Source organism: Brachycentrus maculatus, unplaced genomic scaffold (assembly GCF_059751285.1).
Source record: "Brachycentrus maculatus isolate JH-2025_06_01 unplaced genomic scaffold, ASM5975128v1 h1tg000003l, whole genome shotgun sequence".
NCBI classification, from domain to species: Eukaryota; Metazoa; Arthropoda; class Insecta; order Trichoptera; family Brachycentridae; genus Brachycentrus; species Brachycentrus maculatus.
In genome coordinates, this window is record NW_028280758.1 from 1,487,566 (window position 1) to 1,508,066 (window position 20,501).

A 20,501-nucleotide genomic window follows, 5' to 3' on the forward strand; every position below is an offset into this window, starting at 1 on the left:
ATAATATTCAAAATAAATTGACTAATCCTTTCAAACCAAATCCCACACAATACATACAAAGGAAGTAGGAAGTATTGATTTTCTTACAAATCGCACTATTGGCTGCTTCTGAGCATGCTCAGTACAGAATCTACAGGTAACATATGACATTTCTGTTTGTGAAGAATTGTGAGTCAAATAAACATATGGAACCTTTGACATTCTGTTTTAAATGTGAACTTTTCCATAAAAATGTGATTCAACATCTGTGTCTGTGAGCTATGTATTTGTGTCTCGTTGAAATGACCTATTTTAGGTCAAAAGGTTGATAAGTTTAGGGACCATATATTCTTGGAGGAAAATCTTGTTGAAATGGAAGAATTACTTTTGGACATTATTAAAGAATCAAATGGACCCAAGGGAACTCATTTGCGCAAAGCATGTCAGCAGGCTTATGGTAAATTATATTTTTGGTAATTGTCATTTTATTTACCATGTCAGGTTTTGTATAGTGACAACATAAAAACATTGCAGATTTGCTGTGTACACAGCAAGGTTCTACCAGAGATCCTTCCTACGAACTCAGGAGAGTGTGTTTTTTACCATTACAAATAGCTTTGGAAACCAAGAGGCCCAAATTAGTATCCCTGGCGTTAAACGGATTTCATGTGAGCGTTATTTTTTTAGCAAAATTTATTTTTCTAAAGCTTTAAAAAAATACAATACTTTTATGTAATTAAGGTGTTAAGAAGTACATTTTTACATAAATGTTATTCTCTACTTATTTTATGTAAAATTTATACAATTTAATTTCATCTTTACTCGAATGAAGGATAGTAATGCAAACACAATTTGATGCCATATGTTTTCTTAGTAGTACTCAAAATAAAATTTTTAGAGTACTTTACTTTCAATGAATATGACCAAAATATGTATATATTTATTTTTCCTTAAATTCAGGAATACATCTTTAATGGATTGGAGTTAATTTATGTTTATAACTTCAATACTGAACATCGTCATAATAAATTCATGAGAAAATTACTACTAATTTTTTTTACTTTAGTTTCTAATGAATAAACTTGTTTGTGTACTGTCCGTTCATATTTATTTTACCCCTGATTTATTTATATTCATATTTATTTATTTATTTTTTTATGTTTATATTTATTTTACTTTATACATATTTATTATGTTCATATTTAGTTAGCCAACATACAACTAGAGGTAAAATCACTAGATTCACAAAAATAATGTAAATATTTTATGCCAAAGTTAGTAACAAACATATCTGAAGATACAAGGCTGTCCAAATATTGGTCGAATGTTCCTTTAAACATGTTTGATCAATATATTTCATTGAACATAAACATGCATTAATATGAACTACAACTGTCAGAGTAGAAACTTTAAATCAGTTCTCAGATTTGAACCAGTACCCTAGTAAACCATCACTGACTGTATATACCTTTCTAAGAATCAATATATATTGTTGAAACCCTTTTTAGAAAATCCTAAGAGATGATAGATTCCACAGGGGAAATGAACCAGAAGATGATTCACTATGGCTACCATCTCAGCTACTTTGTGCCACTTCATCAATGGCATGCCATCCGCAAGAAACTCAAGTAAGTATAATAATAAAAAATGTGTAACCTTTATAAAAACATTACTAACTCAAATCTCATTTTGAATTAAATATTTAAAAAATTTTAAAGGCTTTAAATGAGTATATTGGTATTACATATTTATATTTTGTGTATTAAAAGCATTATTAACTTTGTTATATGGTAATATAACACTCTCTTTATCATTCATTGTTTACTTTGTGTAATACCACTTAAAAACATTACATCATGACTACCAGTTTCAAAATAATTCCATCATTAGGTCAAATGTAGACTCGAAAATGTAGTCTACATTTGACCTGATGATGGAATGGTTATTCCCCGAAACTGGTAGTCATGATGTAGTGTTTTTAATTGGTTTTATATTTACAAAGAGAAACGATGAATGATAAGGAGTGTTACATATTTATTTCTGATATTTTTATGCATATACTGATACTTATCAATATACATACTCACTTTAGTAAGAACATATTCTTGTTTGATTTTAAATTTGTTTGATAATAATTTCATTTGATAATATACTCAATTTTACAAAATAGTGATGTGAACTTCTTTCGTGTTTATTTTAAAATAGAAATGCACTTCGTTTAACAGTCTAATTGTGCGGTTAGGTACACATCCTCCGGGTGCTTTTGGCCCTCGGGTTGCGGAGTGGGGGCGCCCTGAATGGGCGGTTGGTGCTGTGGCTGGCGGGGCGCTGTGCCGAGGCGGCTGTGGCAGCCCCCGTTGCAGCTCCTGCCCGCGCTGCCGCAGCCATGACTATACGTGCTTTCTGCTTGTCATTAGGTGAATATTAAAAATAGTTTTAAATTAAACAAGTTCCACAATATTCTTATAACAATTTTAATAAGTTTACATCTTTAACACTTCTTCAAACCCTTATCCGCACCCCAATGGTGCATAGGGCACTGCATCATATAAACGCAGTGTTATTTTGATCGCTGAAACACACGAAGGAAAGGTGATCAACCCTCAGCTTAAACACTTTCCTAGTTAAAATAAACAACTAGTGCTAATACTAGTTGTATAAAATTACTTTAATATGCTCATAATGATTCAAAATAAAATACAAAGGTTTTTAATTATGACCCAGTAGTATTATTTTATGCATTTAGTGATGAGTGTTCACTTTGTTTTAAAAAATATAAACAATAAATTCCTAATTTACATAATATTATTTAAAAATTAAAACCCACTAAACTGTAAAACAGTCTTATTAGTAGGTTGTTTACAAAGTAAATTTATGCATTTAATAATATAAATAACTTTATCAAGATCTTATAATCAATATAAATTCAACAGTTCTACTCATTTTTATTTTAGAACATTAAAAAATATTTAAGTTTGTACATGAAAATCAGATAAGCTTTTTGTTTATTATAAATACCTACATAATAATTTAATAGAAACCATTACACCCCCATAATTCTTTATTAAATATTATTTAAATAAAAACTACTGATATGATAATGATTTATAAACATACTTTGCAGATGAAGAATGCCAAGAACTATTGAATGAAGGATCTTCTCTTGTAAAAAGTAAAGTTTCTGCGGTGGCTTGTTTTAGTGAAATTATTCCGGTTATGCAGTATTTATGTAGCAGGCTATGTGAAACTCAAATGTGAGTATGTTTGTAATTGAATGAATAAATTATTACATCTGGCTTAAGTATTTTCAATACGTAATTGTATTTCAACAACTGTAATTCAAATTTTGCCATAGTGTGAAAAATATTTAAAAATCCACTCACTTGCGATTTTTTTTAATTTATGACAGATTAAAAATAATATCTCCCCAATATCGAAGTAAAATTACGAAATATGTGTTGACAAAAAAAACGAATTATCTATGCATTATATAAAAAAAGTAAGTGGGAAAATATTGGTACATATTCAAATTGATTTGCTTATTCGAAATTCAAACATTTAGGTACCTATTTTGAAAAAAACAAACTTTCACTGTAAAATATAGTTTATTTATGTTAGTAAAGTAAAGCATAATTTATTTTTTGTACATTATTTTACTGTTCTGTTATAATCAACTTTCTTTTTTTAGGACAACCAAATCAAATGTGACAGCCATATTTTACCTTGAATGCCTTCTAACATTAGTGACAAGTTTACCGGAAATAGTAAACAGTAACACGCATTTCACCAATTTCCTCTGGCAGAAATTTTGTCCGGCTCTCATATCATTCCTTGGTACACCTCGTGTCGATAAAAACATCAAATCTAGGTAAGAATTTTTAAGTTTTAAACAATGGTTTCATCAATATGTATTCATTGTTTGGAAAGGCCATAATGACATATTTTATTTTAGGGATGAAGGTCATGGCGTTGATGATTCAGGAAGAGGCTCTGGATCTCTTGCTAGTGCACCCAGTTTTAACAGCCAACAAGCAAAAACTGTTTACAGGTTAGTTGAATCTTTAAAATATGTGTATTTATTTATACTCTGTACAAATAAATTGTGTTAATTCATTTAACAATCTTAAATAAAAATAAAAATTCGTTAAAATCATAATATTACTATGGAAAAAAGTGAGATTTTAAATAATGTAACTTCCAGAAGGATATATAATTGAATCAAAAGTACCTGTTTACTTCTTTATTTATTTATGGTAATGACAATTGAAAAAAAATCCATTTTCAAATATACTAATATTTGAAAATGGAATTTTTATTTAATTTATTTTGCGATACGTGTACAGCTGGCAATTGTGTAGGTACTTCTATTTTACATAAAAGACTTACAATATCAACATCCCCTACTATTTTTTATATTTGTCCACAAAACCAACACCGTTTAACATGTAAAAAAACACTATGAAAAAGTATTAAACGTGAATTAAATTAAAAAGATAAATGACAAAGAAAATAAATACAGTACATAATAAACAAATATGTATTTTAACACTCCTTTTCATTCATTGTGCACTCTGTGTAATACCACTTAAAAAGTTTACTTCGCGACTACCAGTCAACTATAGATTAGTTAATAATTCTATTAAAATACAAAATAAATATGTATGTGTTCATAATATTTTTCTGCCATCTTTGACCATATAAAACAGATCGTTCTCATAAGATTGTCTTATTTAATTGAAAGCTTCTTCAATATTGCTTCTTACTAATTCATTAAATAATCATTTGCTAAAAACATTTTGAATAAATAATCACGCATCGAGTAATTATAGATACAATTAATACAAAATCACCAAAATTAAGTATATGATAATAGTTTGCAGGCACCGTAAATAGTAGGGGAATCAGGCAGTATACTGCTGACTGTATACTGTTTTAGTCAGTCAATACAGTTGACTATTAACACTGAAATATAGAGCCAACTGTGAGTACCCAGTGTGCACATATAATTGTAAATGAAAACACTTGTTTTTTGCCACTTGAGTATTATATTTATTTTTAAAGACTAGTTTCGTAAGCTACAGTTGCTTTCATTGACGGGTGAATGGTACAAGCAAATACTAATGAGCAAAAAAAATATTCAGGTTTATATAGAGCTTGATAGGGTAATCAATAGAGGGGGAACGGGACTTTTTATAAAAGGAGACATAGATAAAAATGGTGACGTATTTTAAAAAAGCATAATATTAATTTAACATTTTATCAGAATTTACATTTATATGTATTTCTAATTTTTTTTTACTTGACCTTTGTTTGTAACTGAGTGTAATAATTTATTTGAGTCAAATGAGAGGTTAGTTATATTGCACATATAATATCTCATTATTACCATGATGTTTCTGCAGTATCGCTGGGCAGTTACTCAGGTTAGTGGGGTGTGTTGGGTCGATGAGGCCGGTACTGGAGGCTCTCTACCACCGGATGCTGCTGTACCCGCCCGTCTCTCACAGGGCCGAGGCACTCGCAAGCACCAAGGACATACTAGGAGACCCCAAAAAACTCTGCTACCTTCTCATACTAAGGCAATCCAATAATGTTTCCGATCAGCACAGCGACGACATGGCACTGGTCAGACTGTGAGTATTAAAAACAAATTCTTGCAAACTTTGGTCCACAATTCAAAAATACAGGGCCTTTTAAAAAATATTTATTAGTTGCCTTAAAAATCCTCCCTGCCTGTTATATACAAGGATTTATAGCATATTCTGTTTATATATCTTAAAATGATAGTGAATTTAAAAATGACGGTGATAATGTAATAGAGGTTTACATTTCTAGAAAAGGTTGCGCATACTGAAACAACTTTTTTTACGGAAGATGATCAATTTAAAATATTTTACTACGGTGCATATTAAAAAAATATATACTGTTATATGTTTATTATAAAAATCTTATTTGTATCTTAGTTGAAACTTGACAGATCCCATCTGTTGATAAATTTGTGATAGCTATTTGCTTCACAATGTTTTCAATTTATCATAAAGTTATGTCACACTGCACTAGAAAAACTATATTAGGGAAGAAAAAAACACATTGAATCTATTTTGAAACTTGAAAAGTTAAAACTTTTAAGATTTTTAATTTAAATGGCTTTTAAAAAAAATTTTTGTCCACCTCCGTAGTGTAATGGTCAGCACGCTCGGCTACCGTTCTGGAGGTCTCGGGTTCGATTCCCAAGGGGGGTAAAATGAATATAAGTGATTTATTCACTGTAATATTTATTTAATATTACCCTGGACTGGTACCTGAAGCGGAGGGCTGATCACCTTTCCTTCATGTGTAAACGATCAAGATAACACTGCGTTTATATGACGCAGTGCCCTATGCACCATTGGGTGCGGATAAGGGTTTTAAAAAATTATTTTATAAAAATACTTGCAGAATAATGGATGCCATCGAAGAGTGTGCAGTGAGCAATAATTCCCACGTGCTTCTCGTCAGCTTGGAGTGCATAGTCAGCCTGTTAGGTGCTCTAGAAGACCTGTGTGAGGGGAAATATCTTCCACCAAATGCCACGGAGATTAACAACAAATGGCTAAAGTTAGAAGAAGCTGATTACAGAGGACCTCTCACATACCAAAGTTTAGCGAGGTTACCAAGTCCGTACAGGTAACATATGTTTATGTTGAAAATAATTTACCGTTTACAAATTCTAATTGTTGATACTGATAAGTCTTTTTTATTGTAGGGACTTGGTTGCTGAAATGCAATGTAAACTGGAAAATGACGGAACAGATTCATCAGGTATTGTATAATATTTATTTTATTGTAATATAAGCTACATACTGCAAAATTTTACAGGACTTTAACATAAAGTTAATATTTTTTTTGTCATTTATTGTATGTCCGCCTCCGTAGTGTAATGGTTAGCACGCTCGGCTACCGTTCTGAAGGTCCCGGGTTCGATTCCCAAGGGGGGTAAAATAAATATAAGTGATTTTTTCACTGTAATATTTATTCAATATTATTACCCTGGACTGGTACCTGAAGCGGAGAGCTAATCACCTTTCCTTCATGTGTAAACGATCAAGATGACACTGCGTTTATATGAAGAAGTGCCCTATGCATCATTGGGGTGCGGATAAGGGTTTTATTATATTATATATATATATATATATATATATATATATATATATATATATATATATATATATATATATATATAAATATATATATTTGCATATTTGTGGGCTTTATTAATATTTTTATAAAGTGGACACAGGCAATTTTAGGTGTTTTAATATAAATTAATGTAAAAGTAAATGAATTTATATCTGCTTACTTTTTGTTAGTAAATAAAAATTATTTTTAAACATGCATCAGTGCAATATTACAAATAAAAACAAAAGATGATCGTATGTATCCAAAATGCTAAGGTAGCCACCACTGAATTTAGTTTGACAAGCTGTCACTCTAAAAATATTATGGTTAACTATAATATTTTATACTATTTATACTATCAACTATAATATTTTTCAAATATTTATTTTAATTACTGTGTTATGGAGGTTGGCATATTAAAAGTGATAATTATTGGCTCCGCTTGCTATTTTTACACTGCAATATTTAATTTTTGCTTCCAAAGGGCACCAAAGCTGTTGTTTTTTTATGCGATTTTCGTTTGAATGGGATGGATATAGACTATTAATAAAACCATTTTTACTAATTTGTTGGCAATATTTATTCAATGCATAAATATGATTTTAGATACATCGGGTCCGGAAGAGAATGGTTCCGCATCTGAAGGAGAGATGGACTCTGATGCAGACAGCGTGTTCCTTCCTAACCGACAACATCCCACTTACCGGAGAGACAGCTTGGAAAATCTATCTTCTAACAATAAGGAAAATGATACAAACTTCATGAAATCGGTTCCTTCCACTCTGAATTTGGGGCGTTGCAATATAACAGACTACAATGTAGATGTTGAGAGACAAAATGCCAAGCAGTTTGTTAAGACGTTACAGAATGTGATGGTTCCAAAATTGCTTTCCTTTAGGACATGTGTAGAGGTAAGTTTACAATGTTTTTATTTTATATTATGAGATAATATAACTCAATCCACTTTGACAAAAGTTGTAGACATACATAAAAAAAAATCTTCTTCTTCTTTATGTAGATCCTAGGGATCTGTTTGTGCCTCCGCATGTCGCTCTTGGGATGTCGACTCCCAGCTGTCTTTCCATCTTTTCGGAGGTCTGCGTCCTTCAGGGTTGCCTTGGAGGGCGATACGTGGAAGTCTGTCTTCTGACATTCTGTTTATATGTTCCTTCCAGTATTGCCTTCGTTGTCGTCCCCACCTCACAATATCCTCCGTCTTACACATGCTTCGAATGTCGGTATTTCTTACTCGGTCTCGCAATGTGTTTCCGGTTATGGATCGGAGAGTCTTCGTTTCGGAGGTTCAAAGTTGAGATAAAAAAATTGTAGATATATATTCACACATACTGATATATTATCAACGCATGGTATTTTCATTACTATTTTAATTACGAAATAAGTTTGATAATTAATATTGTAGGGTAAAAATTACACGTGGACCTATTTGAGTACATAAAAAAAAAGAAAAACACTTGATATTCATAAATATATTTTATTAACATATGGCAATACATCAAATAGTGAAAAAGTTTCCTCATCATTTTGGTTCCATTTTTGTTCTATTACTTCTCTTTTTTTTCTTCATTTGGCTGCATCAAGTGACACATTTTATATTCACACGTTTTATCATCGTCAATGGTGTAACAAGAATAATGATATTCTAGACAACACATTTTATCCTTATAACTCTCTTTTCCCTTTTCATTTCTTACTCCAATCAGTCTTTAGTTTGTTTCTGTTATCTGTATTACTTATATTAGAGAAAAGATATAGGGATAAAGAAAGAGATAACAATATATATACCTAATATTAAACTGGTTAAGACTTTCTCAGATGGCAGTCTTGAATATCCAAAATGTTCTTATTTTAAAATATACTTAATGTTTACAGGTGGATGAATCAATGCAAGATTTTGCTTCTAAGTGTTGCCAGTTCAATGCGGCTCGATCCCCCTCCACATCAACAATAATGAATGCTGATGGAATATACCTAGCTACTTACTCTACACTACTACTCAACCTTAAACTCATTTACTCAGGATACTATAAGGGAAACACTGTACGTACATTGATTGCATTTTCTTTATTTTTGAACGGAAAGTGAAAAGACCCAAGAAAATTTTATATTTCAATAGTTTAATAAAGAATGGGTATAGATGAAACATCAACTTTTTCTGAATTGTAAATGAGGAAAAGAAAGAAAAAAGAAGAGTTAGGGAAATATTTAATTTAAAAATGAATATATTCTTGGCTATAGTAAAAACATTTTGTTATATGGTAAAACTTCAATTGTGCAACAAAATAAAATGTAAATTCGTACTGATTTTAGCATACATCGCTCACTCCTTTCAACAACAACATATATCAACATACTTGATTTTTCAGGAAATCATTTTTAAAGTTTTATAATATAATAAAATGCATTAAAAATAAATATCAAGCCACTTATTGAACTTTTTACTGTGCAACAGATCTTTTTAGGTAAAACCTGAATGTTTTTTCTCCATTTGAAAAATATTTATTGAATTTAAAAAAATAATTAAACAATACCTTTTTTTCAAAATGCAAAAACAACACTTTCTGCCCTGTAGCGGGTAAATATTAAGTTAAAAATATGCCGCTTTTGATGGCATGTAGTACATTTTCTGGGCATTCCAAAAACATGCACAACTGAAAATTGAAGATTTTTGAAATATGACATTGTTGAAAGGAGTGAGCGACATGTCCAATATTGCAAAACTTCTGAACTATGTGGATAACTAGTCCCACAATGCAGCATTCCCTGCATTCCCCTATTACATATATCAAAATATATGTAACTCAAATTATAATCCATTTATGCCCTTCGTGACATCATATGATCCAACTTAAAAGCATAACGGCACTAACCCAACACCTTAAAATAAAAATAAAAATTGGCCTAGTGAAAATTAAAAATAAAAACAGCAATTTCTTTCTTTTTCACCATAAGTCCATTATTGTATAGTTGATTTTTACATTTTATTCCTGAAATGTTACAAACTGATAATATAGTCTATATTATAACCTAAATTATAAATGATTTATTCTAGACATCGGTGCCTTTATCTGAAGATGAGTTTGTTGAAGAAGTTCACGGAAGTGGTGTGTTGGTTTATCTGTCTTCCACTTGGTTGTGTGAAGTGTACCAGCAGGTCCTCACCACTTCCATATTAGAAATCAGTGGATACCAACCATTGGTGCAAGAACACAATGCTCTGGTCAACCTTCTCATTGGTCAGTAATTTTACATATGATGTCAGTAGTTTATATTGGATATCATACAAACAAAAATAATATTTATAGATATGTATACATTATTTTTAAATTTATACAAAGCTGATCAATATTTGATCAATACTTAAAAAATATTAGTATCAATGGCCATATTATTTATTCATTTGGCAATAACTTTATGGTACAACAAGATTTTAATGCAAAATGAAAACATTTTATTTGATCTGTGACCGGGTTTCGTCACTATCGATATCATCATCAGACTGGTCGGCTATGTCCGCAACAATGAAACCCTCCTCACTGGTAAAAAAAAAGTAGAAAAAAACTATATAGTTGTTGTTTTACTATATGAAATACAGTCCCACTAAGAAATGTCAATACAAAACTGAAATCTAATATGTAACTAGTTTAAAAAACATTTTTATTTTTATATTTGTATCTATGGTTATGTTAATCTTTTAGATTCCTAAATAATCATTAATACGCAAATAAACTTTAAAAACTAATTGATAAGTCTTGTGGAAGAAGATATTTGCTTCAAAACCATTTGACATTATAATTTTTTTAAGTTTTAAAAATATGTATAGTGATTTTAAAACGAAGTTATATTGTATGTTTTAAAATAGAGAATCACAAATTTAGTGCTTCAAATACTATTCATATTTAATTAATTAGAATGAACAATCCGTTCCAGATTTTGGGGGTCTGGGAACAAGTCAGGTAATGTGTGATTGGCAGAGGCTGAAAGAGGTCTCAACGCCGAGTGGAAATGTTGGATCTGCTGAGAAAACTGCAGCATTGAAATTGGCTCGAAGGTATTTATATACGTCATACAAATATGCTTATTATTTCATCCCCATTAGCTTTCTATAAAAAGTCTCCACCTCTATAATGTAAACCACTAGGTTATTGCATTGTGCTACCTCGAGGTCCCAGGTTCGATTCTTAGGGGGTTAAAAATAAATATTAGTAATTTTTTACTCTTATATTTATTTTTTTAACCTAATCATGAAATACGAAATAGAAAGTCGACGAGGGTGGACAAAATATCTCCTGGCTCCAGAATGTATGAAATTGGACAGGGATCAGAACCGTCAAGGCACTGTTTAGAACTGCTCAGGACAAGGTTAATTGCTCTCAAGTAATAGTCGACCTCAGGGGGACCTGACAAGACATCACTAAAGAAAAAGAAGATATATTATTTTATGTTAATTTTTTTATGGTTCACAAACAATGAAAAACTTATTACAATAAATGAAATACAGTGCAATACAAATTATTTTAGTGTTTTTCATCAATTAGATGAGAACACAACAAGCTTACAGAAACAATAACGGTGCAGGTTAAATACATATTTAAAGAATTGAAATTTGGTTGTTAAAAAAGGGTAATAACAATTAAAAGTAATGAAATAAAAAAATTAAAATTTGGAGTAAAAATTAAAAGTTAAATTAAACTATACCACATAAGGTACAAAATTCAAGACTCCACTGGTGGAGTCTTGATTGGTGAACCAATCTGAATTGGTGAAATCAATTTCAAATTGATTTCACCAATCTGGTAATAGACCTCATTAATTTCATTTCATCCTGAACTGTTACCTGAAGCGCAGGAATTAATCTCCTTGCCTTTATGTAATTGAGGATCAAGATAATACCGCTTGAAATTATCCAGAGCCTTATGCTCCATGGGGCGCAGATAAGGGTTAGAAGAAGAAACTTATATGCGTAGTTTAATAAATAATAATTAAATGAATAAACATCATTGTATTGTTTTATTTTAGGGTTCTTACATGTATGTGGGATTCTATGGTAACTCTGCTGAGTGCTCCGCTAGTAGGCAGGTACTCCGATACTGTCACTAAACTGTCCACCCGAGTGAAACTGCACAAACTACTGCCACGGAAATCTAGATTCATCTTGAAAAAGGACAAAGTTAGAGATGAATTGGTTTCCTTAGCACTGGAGGGTTTGCACAAGGTAATTTTACTTTTCTTAGTAGCAAGTACTTAAAAGTAAGACACTTTTATCTTTAACACAAGTTTCAGGCTTAACACAATGTTGTCAGGACACATCTTAATTGTGTGTTCCTACACACAATTAAGCTTAAAAAAATACTTGTCCCCCTAGGAAACGGGACAAGTATAAATACATTTTTTTTCTGAATTGTCCTTTTGATTGTTTGAGGAACACGTATATATACTGGTTTGAATGTAGGCACCAAATACCACATCACAACTAATGATTCAAGTGATAATTTTCAATGGAAACACTCTACACTATGCAGGGTCAGGTATGCCACGTAATCAGATTGTCAACAGTATAATAAATATTGAAGCTCATTGGAGGTAGTTAAATGGCAATTTTTCTGCTCCTGACACTAATTGGCGCGCAGATCCGCCCGACAACAATGTGTCAATGAAGGTTTCATAAATAAAATATAAATTTCACCAATTAAATGGTGTAGGAAAGAAAATAGCCAATTTATTACTATGTTATTTTTACACACCTTTTATCAAACTGATTTTAGGCTGCCCGGATAAGCAATATCCTGAGTCTACAGAATCGATGCAGCAGCCTTCTAGCCTTGCTATCGGACTCTGCTTGCTCCGAACCTCCTTCCACTAAGATTGTCTCCTCACACGCCCTATCCCTAGATGTCTTAATATCTGGTAATTACTTGTATGGTATTTAATTTTTGGTAGATAGGTTCATATCTTAGTTAAATAATTAATGTAGCTGATTGCTACAATAAATCCATTAAATACTGTGATTCTCAAACTGAAAAGGGTTTTAAAAATCATGAACCTTGAGTCTTCAGTGGGACTGCTTTGAATATATTCAGACGTGATAATCAACAACTTATAGTAAATATGTCATATACAAGATTCTTTCTTACTATGTTGATTTCAGGCGGTCTTGAATTGGGGTCGCGTTCGATAGACTGCTGGCGTCACATATTCACAGCGTGCCAGTATGTATCTCGGTTAGAGCACACCCTCTTCGGGCAGCAGTGCAACACGACCACTCCGCTAATCACTCTTCAGACGGGCCGGAATAAAACTGTATCCTTCACTCACAACACTCACGGCAATTTCCTCAGTGACAAATTACACCAGAGCTTCAACTTCAATCAGGGGCAGGATGATGAGACATGGTAATTTGCACATTTGCATTTATCTGTCCTTATTTTAAATGTCAGTTTTCTGCTTTAAAAGTGGGTCTAAAATTTGGGAGTAAATATTTCATGTATTTTTAATATCAAATAGTATTGTAAAAGAAAAACACTTGTTTTTTACCACTTGACTTGTATTTATTTTATTATAAAGACTAGTTTCGAAAGCTATGCTTCCATGTTCAGTTCTAAATACATATAAACTAAAGCATGAATAATTATCTGTTCTATAAATAAGGAGGGGGGTAAGTTATGGAGAGGGAGGTGAGTCAGGGGTGGAGTTTGAGAATAAAGAAAAAATGGAAAGCAAAGGTGAAGAATTTTGAAATAGAATGGGAATTCCCAGCTGATTCCATGCATCCTATTTCATATAAAATGGCCAGTTTTCATTATTTATTAAATAGTTTAATTAACATCCCCCTCAGTAACTAAAATTATAATCGCAAATTAAACACAATAAAGATATTGCAGATTTCATTTCAAAATGTTAAAGAAACACCTTAACATTTTGAAATGAAATCTGTAATTTATAATAATCTGAAATTTTTTATTTGAATAATGATTTTATGTATTTTTAATAATCATATTTTAATATTTATTATATTTCAGTGTTGACATATATAGTTTCCTACAATCTAATATTGACAGTGTGGCAAGTAATAAGATGTCTGTGGCATCTATAATCCAGAAATTAAATAAGGAGGTATGTTTTTAATACCATACATACTTATATTTAAAATCTAATAAGTATGTATGAATTAAAATTAATGCATTTTTCAGACAAACAGAAGTAACACTCCCGGTTTCATATGTGGAACGGATGCAGCTAAAGTGTGTTGTGCTTTATCGCAACAAGTTGACTCATTGTTTGGTGATGCCGCGAGTAAATTGAATCTGCCGGCACTCTGTGGATTCCTACAGCAGTTGTGCTTAGCATCCGAAAGACAGGTTAAAATAAATTTTATTTTTCCTTTTTTTATACTACTACTACTATCATCACGCCGTTTCCCCGCAGGGGTAGGCAGAGAGGATGGAATGCCACACTCTTCTGTCCTGACATACACTCCTCGCCTCCTTCACATCCATATATCTAGTCATACATGCCCTCCGATTACGCAGACTTTTGACACCGCCAGATTTTAGGTTCTGATTGATCTGATCGTGCCAAGTCTTTTTCGGTCGTCCACGTTCTGTTTTCCCTCTCACATTCGCCACATATATTTTCTTAGTCATTCTCTCGCTATCCATTCGCTCCACATGTCCATACCTATTACAAATTCACAAATGTTTGTTAGAAAGTTGATTTTCAACAAATAACAAGTAAGGAATTTATAATTTTTTAAAACTTAAATCATAACAACATGTATAATTTATGAAATATCATATAAAGAATTTCATTCAAGTAATCTAAATTATAAATCAAAGACAGAACTAGAGTCTATTCATTGAATTTTGTCATAAAAATATTACAAATGACTTGTTACCAAACCATCTTGCTAAGTGGTGTTGCATATATAGAAGGCACTGGTATGTTCTTCTAATCCTTATCCACACCCAATGGTGCGTAGAGCACTGCATAGTAGTAGTCTCTTAATCATTACTTACATGAAGGCAAGATGATCAATCCTTTGCTTCAGGTACCAATCCAGGGTAATATTAAATAAAGATAAGAGTGAGAAATTACTAACATTTAGATGTTACTTTAATCTTTTCTCTATTTTTCTTCTTTCTTCCGAATGGAAGTAACATAGAAATGAACGAAATACATAGTATATCACGATGCACCTTTTTCCATGGACAGTTGAGCACAGAAAATTCTCAATCGGAGCACCACGGGGGGCGGTGGTGGAGAGGCGTGCTGGGTCGGAGTGCCCCTGCCGCGGCTGGCGGGGGCGGAGGCCTGCTGTCCCGTGTGGGAGAGGCCACGCTGCAGTGCCTGCGAGCCCCCCGTCCCCTGGCGCACCACATGGCTGTGTGGACCATCGTAGGACCGCATTACATGAAGGTAAAATTCACACCGTTCAGACGAGACTGTATTCAAATTGCTGTTTAACTTCAATTATTATAAATTTTAATTTGGATGCCTTCGCTTGTCATGTGCTGGTTATGCATTTTATTTATTATTCATTACACGGTGATTTAAGGTCTTTTACTTTTTATGATCGTTTTGTCATCTAAATCAATATTTCAAAGTGTTTTAGTAAAATTTTGACTAAGGTACAACTAACTAAAAAGGAATAAGCATGACATCCTACGAGCCTGGCGCTGTGATTGGACTGGCTGATTCTTTTTTAACAATTTGTATTTTATGGATACATACATAATGTAGTTAGTATGTAGGTTTGTACACCCCATTAATGGACAAGTTGCTGAACAGCCCCAATAATTTTCTGATAAAATTACATGCACGTATATATACTTTTTTATTTTATATTTCAGGCTGCATGCAGCAAAGATCGTCGGATTTCCAAGAAAGCTATTCAGTGTCTTCATGATGCTATAACGTTACTTCTGAATGAACAAACAGAGCTCCCGCACTTTCATTTTAATGAAGCTCTTCTTAAGCCATTTGAAAATCTTTTGTGCTTGGAATTATGCGACAGTGATGTTCAGGTAAACAAGTATTTTTTATCGGGTACTCTGTATGTTCTAAATTAACAAAATGTGAATTAAAATCATAAATGTTTATTTTTACAGGAACAAATAATATCTTGTATATGCCAGTTTGTTGAAGCTAATCAAACTGAAATAAGATCTGGGTGGAGGCCATTGTTTGGTACACTGAGAGCCGCACATAACTATAACCAATACTCCGCTGTTCTCGAGATATTCAGAGTATTCTTGAATACTGATAATACTCTAGTTTTTGCCAATGCAGCGGTAGATTGCATTCTATGTTTGCTCAGTTACATCAGAGGATCAAATATAGATGCTGCTCCTTATTATGCCCAAAAGGATTCGGATAGTCCTCTGAAATCACCTGACAGCAATTCAAAAACAGTATTTAATTTATCACAACGATTTGTGCTAAAGAATGAAGATAAAATTTTTGACAGCTGTCAAAGTCAATTGACAGTAGAAATCTGTAAAGAATCTTTAAACTACATTGAAAGCTGCGCTGAGATTTTGGGAATGATGTACAGTATGCCCAAATGTCCTACATTCAATACGGCTCACAGAGTAAATGCGGATATGCCGTTACAAGTTGTCGACGCTCTCTTTCCAAAAACTGCATTACATGTCAAGCAGTTTTCCAACACGTCTGAAATTACAGATGGCAACATTATATCTTATAGAATTTTATCGACAGCTTTACCGAGTTCCAAATCCACAATGTCATCGTTGGTTAAGTTTGATCGACCGAGTGGAATACTCAAAGTGTGGCACTTGCTCATAGAAGGATTAGTGTCGGCTTGTATCTCTTGTCCCCGCCAATTCCAAATGGCCGCGTTAGAAACATTATTCAAAATATTCCAAGACATGATGGTTATTCCTGGACCTTCCTTTGGTCTTCATTGCATAAACCATTTGTTACTACCGTCGATGCAAACCTGGCTCAGGCAAGCTAGCAAAAATGGTACAGAATGGGATTCCTTCGCCCCAAACTTCAAACAGTGCTGCGGAATGGCGACAGATTTGATTGTCAAGTACTTAAATCATTTACAGCACGAAGATCAAGATTCCAACCTTTCAAATAAATACAGTAATTTTAATGCAAGTTCTCCGGATACGAGTGAAGAAGAACTAGAAAAGCGAAATGAAACATTGGAAATAAAATCTGTTACATTTTCTTTGAAACAGCTGCTTCTAATTTTAGTAGAATGCGTGTCACAGCCTCATGAAATCATAGCGAGACTAGGAGCGTCTTGCATTCGGCACATTATTCTGACATCGGGGTATCTGCTAACGCAACAGCAATGGGAAATTACTTGCACAAGTTTACACAGAGCCTGCAATGCGAGCTTGGCGCCACTTCAACAACTGTCCTTGGCTTTTGAAGAGCACTCCAATAGTTTTTATGGAGATGTGGCCATAGTCAAGGTAGCAGCTAGGTGCGATAGCTCTATTAATGATAATGTGAGATTACACTCTATGGCGCAGCAAGTATTCCTATATGACTACAGTAAAGAGCACACTCTCAATACAAAGAGTGCCCAAAATTTGAGTAGACAACACAACCAATCGCTGCTTATTAAGAATCTCGTTTTGACAGATGATCGAAGTTACATATTTCTGTTATATCCTCAAGATGCCGCATCGATCGCGAATCCTGATTTACTGACCATACGGATACCTCACAAAAGTCTCGTGATTGGATTGCTAGCGCATCAAATTTTAATTCAGATTATCGCAACTATACTATTACAAAAAATTACTAATATCATGCCATTGAATCACATTTTGCTGGATACGTTCAAATCCAATGGTTTAAATCTTAATAACCGCTACGCTTTGAATTATAATAATGTAGATGTCTTACTCAAATGTCTGGACATGTCATACAGGAGAGCTATCAACTTTGATTTGAGGCCAGGGTTAAAGTTTTTAGTTCAAAAAGTTTCAAACTTGGACAGTGCTGCTAATCTTTATAAACACACCACCGCCTCGTGGATTATCAAGATGATAACTCTCACGCAACTTCACTTGCAAGGATTATCCAAAAAGCGAGTGACTCTCAAAAAGCTTCAAGATCTATTGGACAGCGATCATTTTTCACAAAATGATTTAGAAAACAAGTTTTTGAACAGGTCTTTTGACTTAAAAAATTCTTGGGATATGCTGTGTGACCTTTATATTAACGCTATAGAAATAGACTGTGTGGCGGCAGATCTAGCCAACAGCGAAATATCCGACAATATACACGAAGTAAGTTCCAACTCGATAGACAACGAAGATTTATCGGATATCGATCAATCGGATAAACCCAACAGATGCTTTATGAATAGTAAGACAGCATCCTTTGAATCTGTGACCCCCGTTACGGATAAGTCTTCTGAAAGCTTTGTTCCAAAACCGTTCACGTTCAGTGACTTCCGAGAGCAGCCAGTGTGCTTGGAGTACGACAGTGACTGTATCGAAGGTAAACAACCGGAACTTGAACCAACACGGCCCGGCAGTGCCGGCGAGTCTGAGAAGAGCTTACCAAATGAATATTATAAATCGAATGGTGATCAAATGTCTCTTAAGCAGTCGGATGAAACTACTAGCCATGATAGTGGCTTTAAGAGGGACTTGAAATATGCCGTCAATAAATTACAAAGTACTCCTAACAGTACTCTCAATAACATCCACGGGGAGCCCTTACTCCCGGCACAACCAGTTCCACCAGAAATCGAACAAGAAAGGATACATAGTATCTCCAGGGTAAGTTTTTTATATTGTTTTTTATATTCCCGTCTATATATATAGATTTTCTTCACCACTCATCTCAAATACTTGCATGTTTTTTGGTATGTCAATCAGATAGAAATTGTAAACTATATATTTTTACCATCTAAATTTTAGGATGCAGAAGCAAAACGTGTTGCGCTGGCAAACATACTGGCGGCATATTTAGAACTGGTTTTGTCATTCCCGATGGATCAATTTGAATTGACAGCCCCGATGCTCGACTATGGATATGCCAGACTGTTAAAATGCGCTACTGATCCCTTGTTGATACAAAGAATTGAGGCTTTCTCAAACAAAATTGACACTGTCTAGTGCCATTAATTTTACTAAACCCAACACAACATGATCAACTTGACCAATTGTATTTCAAGAAGATTCTATATAAACCGAATTAGTCTATGGTTTTTATAAAGAATAATATGTAGGTACTACTAAATAGGTTTTTTTTTATTCTCTGCACAATTATTTATTTCATAATGACCTTTCTTAAATAACAAATAAAAAACAATTCCTCTAGTGTCTGTTAAGGTTAAAAATGTCAACACTCAAAAAGACAGGATCTAACTGCAGTGTTCTCTGGGCCACCACATAGTTTGTTTATTCCCTTTTTACTTATTCCTTCCTTCCACTTTTGGCTATGTAGAGAGCCCAGCTGGTATTGTTATCAAAATATTGTAAGTTTTTCAATCGCATTATTTTTATAATTTTTACATTAATAATTATCGTTTGAATGATGGTAGTAATATTTATAAATGAGTATTATACCTATCTTTAAGCCGCTGATTCGTAATCAGGAGTTAGTTATTTTTTGCTATATTTCACAAATCATTCCAAATCAGAGGTTTGCAACGTGGCTCCCTGATGATGCCAATCAGAAAAGATTATTTGTGAAGCACGCATAATTTTTTTCTCATCACGCTCACTCCTTTCAAGAACGTCATAAATCAAAAATCGTCAATTTTCAGTTGTGCATGTTTTCGGAATGCTCAGAAAATGTACTATATCCCAGCAAAAGAGGCATATTTTTAACTTAATATTTACCCGCTACAGGGCAGAAAATGTTGTTTATGCATTTTGAAGAAAAGTATTGTTTAATTATTTTTTTAAATATATTAAATATTTTTCAAATGGAGAAAAAACCTCAAGGTTTTACCTAAAAAGATCTGTTGTACATCAAAAACTTCAATAAGTGGCTTGATATATATTTTAAATAAATTGTATTATATTTATAATCTTTAAAAACGTTCTCCTGAAAAATCAAGTTTTTTGATTTATGACGTTCTTGAAAGGAGTGAGCGATTAGTTCTTAGACCTCAGCTTAAGAACTGATCTAAGCAAAAGTATATTTACATAACATGTACCGCTTGTTATTCAAAAGTAATTACTAAAGAGTCGAGAGTGATACTTTGTGATGTGCTGAGTTTATCTATTTCAAAATAAGCTGAGTTTCAAGGCGTCCTCACACCAAACTACAAAACGTAGTTTTTACGACAAACAATAGAGATTTCACATATAAAAAAACATCAAATTAGTATATATACTTTA

General features: G+C 32.9%; 1 protein-coding gene across 1 annotated transcript; it reads left to right on the forward strand.

Annotated features, from left to right (window-relative positions):
• Positions 1-123: 123 nt before the first annotated feature.
• LOC148314000 (brefeldin A-inhibited guanine nucleotide-exchange protein 3) lies at positions 124-19,401 on the forward strand. Its single transcript, XM_088265968.1, has 23 exons — positions 124-436; positions 514-647; positions 1,488-1,607; positions 2,222-2,396; positions 3,104-3,233; positions 3,668-3,847; positions 3,932-4,027; positions 5,382-5,612; positions 6,418-6,645; positions 6,725-6,780; positions 7,744-8,048; positions 9,028-9,195; positions 10,208-10,391; positions 11,086-11,206; positions 12,175-12,370; positions 12,921-13,062; positions 13,304-13,547; positions 14,175-14,268; positions 14,346-14,513; positions 15,367-15,570; positions 16,005-16,178; positions 16,263-18,929; positions 19,071-19,401. The coding sequence occupies exons 1-23, from the start codon at positions 352-354 to the stop codon at positions 19,266-19,268; spliced, it is 6,300 nt and encodes a 2,099-aa protein (XP_088122094.1). The 5' UTR covers positions 124-351; the 3' UTR covers positions 19,269-19,401.
• The last annotated feature ends 1,100 nt before the right edge of the window (positions 19,402-20,501 follow it).

Coding starts and splice junctions, on each gene's coding strand:
- LOC148314000 (XM_088265968.1), top strand. CDS start 352: ATGGAAGAATTACTTTTGGACATTATTAAAGAATCAAATGGACCCAAG. Junction 11,207..12,174: donor GCATTGAAATTGGCTCGAAG/GTATTTATATAC, acceptor GTTTTATTTTAG/GGTTCTTACATGTATGTGGG. Junction 13,548..14,174: donor GGGCAGGATGATGAGACATG/GTAATTTGCACA, acceptor ATTATATTTCAG/TGTTGACATATATAGTTTCC.